General features: G+C 35.6%; 1 protein-coding gene across 1 annotated transcript; it reads right to left on the reverse strand.

Moving 5' to 3' along the window:
* Window positions 1-6,279: 6,279 nt before the first annotated feature.
* LOC107961005 (proline-rich receptor-like protein kinase PERK12) lies at window positions 6,280-8,961 on the reverse strand. Its single transcript, XM_041111983.1, has 4 exons — window positions 8,028-8,961; window positions 7,511-7,936; window positions 7,316-7,402; window positions 6,280-6,398 (listed from the first exon to the last, which is right to left on the reverse strand). Exons 1-4 carry the CDS (start codon window positions 8,959-8,961, stop codon window positions 6,280-6,282), a joined length of 1,566 nt encoding a protein of 521 aa, XP_040967917.1.
* Window positions 8,962-10,180: the final 1,219 nt, after the last annotated feature.

Raw genomic sequence — 10,180 nt, forward strand, 5'->3', positions numbered from 1 at the left:
CATCAGCAACAACGTTTGCCTTACCTGGGTGATAATCGATCACTAGCTCATAATCTTTAATCAACTCTAACCATCTTCTTTGCCTCAAATTCAAATCTTTTTGAGTCATCAAATATTTCAAACTTTTGTGATCAGTGAATATGTGGCACTTCTCACCGTACAAATGATGTCTCCAAATCTTCAACGCAAAAATAATGGCAGCTAGCTCTAAATCATGTGTCGGATAGTTCTTCTCATGTGGCTTTAGCTGTCTAGAGGCATAAGCAATTACCTTCCTTTCCTACATAAGTACACAACCAAGTCCATTTATGGACGCATCACTGTAAATCACAAACTCCTTACCTGGTTCTGGTTGTACTAAAATAGGAGCTTTAGTCAACAATGCTTTTAACTTGTCAAAACTCTGTTGACACTTCTTAGTCCATTCAAACTTGACATCCTTTCGCAGCAATCTTGTCAGTAGGGTAGCTATCATGGAAAATCCCTCTACAAATCATCTATAATATCTGGCAAGACCAAGAAAACTTCTAACTTCTAATACATTTCTAGGAGGCTTCCAATCAACAATAGCTGAAATCTTGCTCAGATCAACATTAATACCTTCACCTGAGACAATATGTCCAAGAAAACCAACTTCTCGTAACCAGAACTCACTTTTGCTGAACTTGGCATACAACTGATTATCTCTCAGAATCTGTAAAACTGTTCTCAAATGCTCTGCATGCTCAGTCTCATCATGAGAATAAATCAAGATATCATCAATGAACACAACTACAAACTTATCCAAGTACGGTCTGAAAATTCGGTTCATTAAGTCCATGAAAATGGCAGGAGCATTAGTCAAGCCAAATGGCATCACAAGGAACTCATAATGACCATACCTAGTCCGGAAAGCAGTCTTCAGGACATCTGACTCTTTAACTCGTAACTGATAGTATCCGGATCTCAAATCAATCTTGGAGAACATAGTAGCTCCCTTCAATTGATCAAACAGATCATCAATTCTAGGCAATGGATACTTGTTCTTTACTGTTACCTTGTTAAGTTGCCGATAATCTATGCACAATCTCATCGATCCGTCTTTCTTTTTCACAAATAGCACTGGTGCACCCCATGGTGAACTACTGGGTCTTACAAAGCCTTTATCTGTTAATTCCTGCAACTGAGCTTTCAATTCTTTCAATTCCAACGGAGCTATTCTATAAGGAGCAATAGAAATGGGCGTGGTACCTGGAATCAACTCAATACCAAACTCAACTTCTCTAACAGGAGGCAAACCTGGTAGTTCTTCCGGAAACACATCGGGAAACTCACATACCACAGGCACTGATTCAATTTTCAATTCTGGATCTTTAGTGTTCAACACAAAAGCAAGATAAGCTTCATACCCTTTTCTCAAACATTTCTGAGTAGACATAACAGAAATTATGGGAAATGAACTATCTGACTCTTCTAAATTAACCCGAAGAATTTCACCATTTTCGCACTTCAACTCAATGAATTTCTTTCCACAATTCACTATCACATCATGTGTAGTCAACCAATCCATACCAAGAATCACATCAAACTCATCAAATGGCAATAGCATGAGATCGGCCGGAAAACAGTAGCCTCTAATCATCAAAGGACAATTTCTACATACTTTATCTACTAATACATGCTTGCCTAATGGATTCAATACTTTAATCACAAATTCTGTAGATTCTATAGGCATACTTATACTAGGCATGAATTTCTTGCAAACATATGAATGAGTTGAACCCAGATCAATCAAAGCAATGACATTAATATCATGTAGAGAAAATGTACCCGTAATCACATCGGGGAAGGATGCCTCTTTGCGTGCATGAATAGCATAAGTCCTTGCAGGGGCTCTAACATCTGGTCTCACAGCCGAATCTCTTGAGGTACCTCTGTTACTTGCTTCTACTCCCGGTTGCCTCGGTGATCTGCCTCTAGTAGAAGCATTTCCAGATCTAGCACTCTGTGTTATCTCTCAATTAGCCACATCTGGACATTCTCGTACAAAATGATCTGGAGTACCACATTTATAACAAACATTTTCGCCTGCCCGACAAGGACCATAATGAAGTCTACCACACAGTGGACACCCTGATCTACCCTGTCCAACATTACCTACACTCGCAGTCGAGGTGGTTCGAGCCTTCGAATCCTTAAATCTGCTGCCTCTATTCTGACTAGAATAGCCGGCTGAGAAACTAGATCTGGTAGAAAACTCCTTTGGCCTTTTGGATGTAGCCTGGAATGACCTGCTCATCTGTCTCTTCTTTGTATCTTGTGTCTCTGTCTCAACTTTGCCTTTTGTTTTTAACAGCTCCTCTACCTTACAGGCTCTCTCAACTAAAATAACAAACTTTTTATTTCTAGGACACCCATTGACAGTCGGATATTATCATTTAATCTATCCTCAAACTTTTTACACATAATAGCCTCTGTGGACACACATTCTCGAGCATATTTACTAAGCCTGACAAATTCGCTCAAATAATCGGTCACTGTCATATTACCTTGTTTCAATTCCAAGAATTCCTTTCTCTTCTGATCAATAAACCTCTGACTGATGTACTTTTTACGAAATTCCTCCTGAAAGAAATCCCAAGTGACCCTCTCCTTTGGTACAACTGATACAAGTGTCTTCCACCAGTAGTAGGCTGAGTCTTTAAGAAGTGATACTACACATTTCATACATTCCTCGGGTGTACAAGATAATTCGTCAAAGACTCTGATAGTATTTTCTAACCAAAATTCTGCTCTTTCTGCATCATCATCTTTTGTTGCTCGGAACTCTTCTGCCCCTTGTTTCCTGATTCTATCAACTGGTGGCTTTTCTCTTATCACTGTACCTGTGGCTGGGGGAGCTTGAGCTACATGGGTAGCCTGAGAATCATGAGGGGGTGGAGGTCTAACTGCCGGATTTGTACGAACGAACTCGGAAAACCAATCATTCAAAGCTTGGAAGAGAGCTTCTCGAGTCACTCCTCCTTGATCAACTGTTACTGGCCTATTCTCAGATGGCGCTGCCCCTTCCGTGGGAGCAGGCGTATTACTTTCTACATCATCATCACCAGCTCGCTCGGGATCCATTACTATAAAACAAAATATATAAAAATCGTCAGGAGTCGTCACACTATCAAAATACAGGTATGGCATGTATAGCTAGACTTTTACTCACACTAACTGTTCTGAGAACCGACTAAACCTGCTCTGATACCAATAAATGTAATGCCCCCACACCCGAAACCGTCACCGGAGTCAAGCTTGAGGTGTTACTAAACTTATCTTACCTTTTAAACAACTCTAAACCACTTATTTTAATTTTCGGAATAAACTATTTTTCTGCATCATGGTTACTTAAAAATTCATTTATCGAGTTTCAAAACTCAAAATTAAGATCCGTAAAATTTTCCTGAAACTAGACTCATATATATATCTATTAATTGTTTTCTAGAATTTTTGACTTAGCCAATTAGTACAGTTTATTAGTTAAAGTTACCCCTGTTTCAGAATTCGACTGCACTGACCTCTACTTACTACGAACCCCTTTTCTCCCTGTACAAAATTCATATGACTATAAAGTTTGTTTATATTAAAATTAGATTCAATAAGGATTCTAACCATATAAAGTAAACCACCTAATTGTTTTTTTAAAATTTATGGTGAATTTTCAAAGTTGGAACAGGAGATCCAGAAATCACTCTGGTCCTATTTCACTAAAACTCAGATATCTTATAAAATACAAAACCTTTACTTGTTTTGCTAATTTCATATGAAAATAGACACAATGAGATTTAATTTCATATATTATTCACCATCAAACTATGTCTCTACAATTTTTTTTGTGATTTTTCAAAGTCACATTATTTCTGATACTAGAATCTGTTTTTAAGTTACTTTCACATTTTTCATAATTTTCATGTGATAGTTACTACTTAGTCATACATACTATTAAACATGTATATCATCATCCATTCTATTAGCTAATCACTAGCAAGTATTTACACATTATTCATTGATCATATCATATCAAAAGAAACCAAGTTCCTATACATGCCATACACAAAACGAAACGTCTAACTATACCAATGTGATTTCTTCGATAGTGTGATCGGTTTCCGACGTTTCCTTCGATCGCCGAGTGGCTTGATAAAAACTATAAGCAAAAGAAAATAAAGAGACTAAGCACTAGGATTAGTAAGCTTACAAGCAAATAAATTACAACATTCAACATAATGAATAAATATACATAATGTCACCTAGCCTCATAAACTTTCTTTTCATTCTCATTTTCTACCTTCTTCTTTACTCACTTACCTTCTTTCTTACCTGACCTTTCACTATTCATAAATATAATCTACCTTCCCTTTTTGCTGATAATTCACTGTAATTTAACATGTACAATGACCCGTTGAACCACTCGGAATACTAAGGATACTAGGGTCGTTCCTGTCATCAATATCCTGCTAATGCCATGTCCTCGACATGGACTTACATGAATTATTCCTGTCTCCAATGCCATATATATATCTAATATGGGCTTATATGGCTCATTCCTGTCTCCAAAGCCATATATCTGATATGGACTTACATGGCTCATTTCTGTCCTGTCCTATCCTGTCAACCCCAATATCCTAACATTCCTAAGGTTCAAACGAGGCTTCCTAATGCTTTTTCTCTGTCACTTCGCCTTTAATTTGACTTTAAATATTCTCAAAAAAATAAGTATATAAATGTCAGAAATTGAAAATAATAATGTAAAATAAAAGAATATTGCATTTATTTACTGTAAACTTACCTCGATACAAAATGTGACTAAACTTTACAATTTAGTCCTTTACTTTTTCTTTTCCCCGATCTACTCCCGAATTTCGCTCTTCTTGATCTATAATAGAAAATTTAACTTATTTAATATTCACATTTATCAAAATAGTCCTTTACTCAAACTTTGGAAAAATTACATTTTTGCCCCTAAACTTTTACATAGTTACACTTTTTCCCCAAATCTCGTAAATTAAACTTCAGCCTATTTTCTTATGTTTTATGACATACTGATCATTTTTCCCTTCTATAGCAAAATCAAATTCTCACTCTAACATATACTTAGGACTATTAGGTATTTTTATCGATTAAGCCCTTTTACTCGTTTTTACCTAAAACCGAGTAGCACAAGTTGTCTAATATAATCTAAGACCTCATATTCTATCATAAAACATCAAAATAAACACTTTTCACCTATGGGTATTTTTCAAAATATGAACCCTAACTTAAATTATTGCTAGCATAAGCTTTATCGAGCTACCGGGACTCCGAAAACGTAAAGAACATTAAAAACGGGGCTTGGAATCACTTACTATGGAGCTTGAAAGCTTGAAACAAACCCTGGCTATGGAGAACCCTTGACATTTCGTGCTAATGAAGAAGATGATGAATTTTGTGTTATTTTTCCCTTTTTATTTCATTTAATATCCAAATGACCAAAATGCCCTTCCTTATTAAACTTTCAAAAATTCCATCCATGTCCTATTTTGTCCATGAACTTAGAAATTGGTCAAATTGTTATTTAAACCCTCCTAATTAATATTCCAAAGCAATTTCATACTAAAAACTTCTAGAATGCAAGTTTTGCGAATTATTCGATTTAGTCCCTAATCTCAACTTAAGCACTTTATGCATAGAATTTCATCACGAAATTTTCACACAATCATGCAATCATATCATGAACCTGAAAATAATAATAAAATAAATTTTTCTACCTTGGATTTGTGGTTTCGTAACCACTGTTCCGTTTAGGCCCTATTTCGGGATGTTACAAGCAATAACTCCAAACTCAAAATATCATCTTAGAAGGCATTGGGATGTTTGAGAAAGAAATTTAAGGCAATTGGATTCGTCAATTGGGTTTTGTTGGGTCATCAAAGATTGAAGATTGTTATCGGATGAGGAATCATAGAGAGGAACCAAAGGAAAATCAAAGTGGAAGTGCTCATTGAATGTATTAGGCGGAATAGATATATTGTAAGACATTTGAGAACCCAATTGGCTATGTTAAAAGAAAGATAGTTTCTTAGCTGTGGCATCTACAAAGCAAACACCATCTGGTTTTTGGCTAGTGAACATAAGCTTTTAAAAATTTTTATTAAAGTGAATTCATTGTTGTAGTATCACATAGATATCTACCACACAAATGCAAGCCAGTATTAGATCATCACAGATTATTTTATGAGCAGTAAAAACACAGCAGCAGGTTACAATGTTACTCTTTTAAGCATAATCCTTGCCAAAGTACCAAAGATGAAAAGGATAAAACCTTGAATATGAAGCAAAACAGCAGTTGCAGAGATGTTGAGAAGCTCGAATATGAAGAAAAACAGGATGCCCAGCTGAAAAAAAAAGTGAAAAAATGTGAACATCATAATTATTTCAAAAATGAAAGAGAAGAAGAGATGCAAAAAATAAAACTCACCACCGGTGGAGAATAGGAACAAAGCAGAGAAGAAAGAGTAAAGGCAAAGAAGTAGGTTAAAATAGGAAATACAAGCCAAAGAAGCACTTTTGGCTGAGAAAAGCCAAATTTTTCTGCTTCTCCATCTGTGCAAAAGCGCTTTTTTAAAGTTAAAAGTTTTTTACACTGATGCTTGTTCTGCAATGCTTTTAGGTAAAAGTGTTTTTTTGAACAAAAGCTCATTACAAACGGGGAGAAGAACGCAACCTAAGTTGTCTGCTTTGACACAGTCGTCATTTTAAAATTTTAAATTAAGCTTGTAATTGGGCTTAATTTTTATTAAGTTAATCTTGTAGGATCGTAGGAAAAACCCTAACTTTAAAAGAAAGAAATGTAGCCTCCTTTTGTAATATGAATCAACCCTGAAGGAAATTTTCATCGCTGTATTAGATGAATTTCGATAGCGAAACCTTATGAATTCCAGTATCTTAATAACTTTGATTCTTGATTCAACTATTCAAGTTAATAACTTTTGCAATTGATATTATTGATTCTTGCAAGTCAATAATCCGATGAATGATCTAAAGTTGTATTTTCAATCATTGTTATTAGATTTGAGGAGAAATGTATAAAGTTGGCATGTAGTGATAATATTTTAAATCTTGTTTGAACACTTTTATTCTACTATAGCAATTAAATATATGTCACTCTCTAAACAAAAATAAAATGGATATGAATGTCTAAAGATTCTTGATGATCCCCCTTCGATTTCACTGTAGGTAGTCAAAAACTAAAATTGAATAATATGCTCATCTCAAATAGAAATGTCATAAGAATGAAAGAAGAGATACATACAATCTTCATGTAAATATGCCAAACCCTTAGCAGCTCCAATAGCAATCTTGACTCTTTTGGCCCATTCAAGCACCGAAAGTCCCGAATCTGATGGACAATAAATTTGAATTAATATTTTTAGTATTAATTAATATAGAAGACATGATTAGGGTTGAGAGCTAATAAATTTGGATTCGCCCGAAAAACTGAACTTACCATGCAAATGACGTTCAAGGTTGCTATTTGAAACAAATTCATAGATTAGCAATCTATGATTGTTAGCAATACAATATCCAACCAAAGAGACCAAATGCTGATGATGAACGCGACTAATAATCTCAACTTCAGCTCGGAACTCTCGCTCCCGTTGTCCACTACCGATCTTCAACTGCTTAACTGCCATGATTTTACCGCCCAGCAGCTGGCCTTTATAAACACAACCAAACCCACCTTCGCCGATCAAATTTTGTTGAGCAAATCCATTGGTCATTTCCATCATCTCGTCATAGCTAAAAGATGTCTTAGAAGGAGATATAATACTCGAACCTGGAGAAGTATGATTTTGTCCTTTTCGACTATCCCAACTGTGTTGAGAATTACTAAGGGCATTCTCGTTTTGGGTTGGATGTCCTTTAGTCACATCTGCATATCTAACATAAAATGTTAAAAAAAAAGAGTTTAAAGCTTATTAGATGATGTTTTTCCTTCAAACAACCAAAAACTCGATTTTTACCTAATGTCACCGAAATGTTAGCTGGTGGTGCCACGAAATTAGTAGAGTGACTTTTTTGTTTCGCCTTTCTTCTGTCTCGAATAAATGAAAAGGCAATGAATGCAATGACAACAATAGACGTTATTGCCACACCAATCACAATTCCATAACTAGGATGTCTTAAATCAATGGTGCGTTGTCTATTATTAGTGCTTTTTGAATTGTTATTGGAAGATCCTCCAACTGGGTTAGAAGGACTAATGGGCGAGCTCGGTAAAGGCGGAACTACTGCCGTTTTAGGAGAAAAAGCAGGCATTGATTCCTCAGATCCATTTATTGATGTTGATGTGGAGTTTGTTGACGGTGGTGATTTTGAGGTTTCAGGTGAAGACGGTGCTAGTGACGGCTTGCTATCTGAAGAACTTTCAGTGGGTTGAGATTCAGGAGGAGAATTTTTAGGTGAAGATTGTAATGGTTCATGAGTAGGGCTACTGGGAGATGGCGGTAATTGTTGGGTAGGAGGGGTATGAGACGGTGATGGTTTTTGCGTTGGAAGTGGTTGTGGTGGCGATTGCGGTGTAGTACTTGGAGGTGATTCTTGCTTGGGAGGAGTAGGAGGTGAGCCAGATGATGATTGCGGAGATGGCGAGGGTGAACTTTTTGGTGGTTGTTTTGGTGGTGAATTTGTTCTTTCTGCTGGTGATGGTGGTGGTGGTGAAAGTTTTTCTCCTAGTGGTGGCGGTGGTGAATGTTTTTCTTCTTGTGGTGGCGGTGGTGACGTTTTAGGTGGCTCTACTTTTGGTGATTGTTTGTTTGATGGCGGTGAATCATCATTGGGCTTTGACAATTTATTGCTTTTGTAGGCATCACTAGAGCTTGCATTGTGTTTAGACGATGGAGAATAAATTGTGAACGAAGTATCATTCGTCCTTGTCGTCTCCTTGGTGTCCGACATTCTCCAATTCCCTTGTAATCCTTAACTTTTATGGTTTAAATCTTCTTATGTTTGTTCCTACAAGATTTTCCCAGATATAGAGCCATACAAAAACATGAAAATCCTTGTCTGGTGATCCAAGCTCAAAAAATTCCAAGCTTTTGTTTCCTAAATCCTTGATCCAATGTAAGAAAGCCCTTTTTTCAACACATTGGAATAATAAAAAGTAAGAAAAGGCAGTGAAAAAGAAGGTTTTCAAAGGTGAAAGAAGGAAAATAGAATGAAAATGGTGGGGAGAATCCATGAAAGAAAAACCACTAGAAATTCTCCACTATTATTATTAATAGTTTTCAGACACAATGGTTTTCTTTTATCCTAACCATCTCTTCCTTGAGTCTTGGATAACCACACAACTCCACGTTAATCTAATAATAATAATTGTAGAAATCTAATTTTGTCCCTTGACTTGGGCTTAAAATTATCAAAGGTCTCCTCATCATTGTTTCCATTTTGTTATAACTTTATTTTTAAATTTGGAATTAAAATAGAGACTAGATTGAATTCTTATGTCTTCAATTTAAAGATTTAAAATTGAATTAAGTTGCTTGAAATTAATTTTAAATTATTTCTAATTTAATTTATTTTTTGAAATTTTAGCATGAGAGATACCCACTTATGTTTATTTTTTAAAATAATAATAATATCAAATTTTTGTTTTAAATAAAACTAAAATTAATTTTTAGAAAATCAGTTTTAAATAAAAAATAAGGCTTTTTTTATCTAAATAATACAAGAAACAAAATTATCTATGAAAATGCTATTCTACCACCATTATTTACGAAAATGGTATGGTGAGGGCGGTGAATAGGCATCACCACCCTTGTCTCTGACACCAATCATTGATCGCTATTAACTTTAAAAAAGTATATTTTTAATGGTGGAGGGTAGTATTAGGGCGACATCGGTGTTGAAATTATACGAGTTAAATATGGTTATATACGAGTTTAGGGGTTATTAAAATTTTAATTAGATGGAGGACGGTTTGTAGGCAACACCAATAGGGATGGTGCCTTTTTGTTAGGTGGCACTTGCAGAATCGCTGCGACAGGTGGCACTCCTGGTGGAAGTGATCGGACAGTCATAAGAAAAAAATTTCTTGATTGGTGGTTAGGTAATTAGCCCAATTTTCGGGCCTCCTTTTGAGGTTTAAAAATTTCCCCGTATAAGGGCATGTTTGTTT

The sequence above is a fragment of the Gossypium hirsutum genome, chromosome A05, assembly GCF_007990345.1.
Source record: "Gossypium hirsutum isolate 1008001.06 chromosome A05, Gossypium_hirsutum_v2.1, whole genome shotgun sequence".
Taxonomy (NCBI): domain Eukaryota; kingdom Viridiplantae; phylum Streptophyta; class Magnoliopsida; order Malvales; family Malvaceae; genus Gossypium; species Gossypium hirsutum.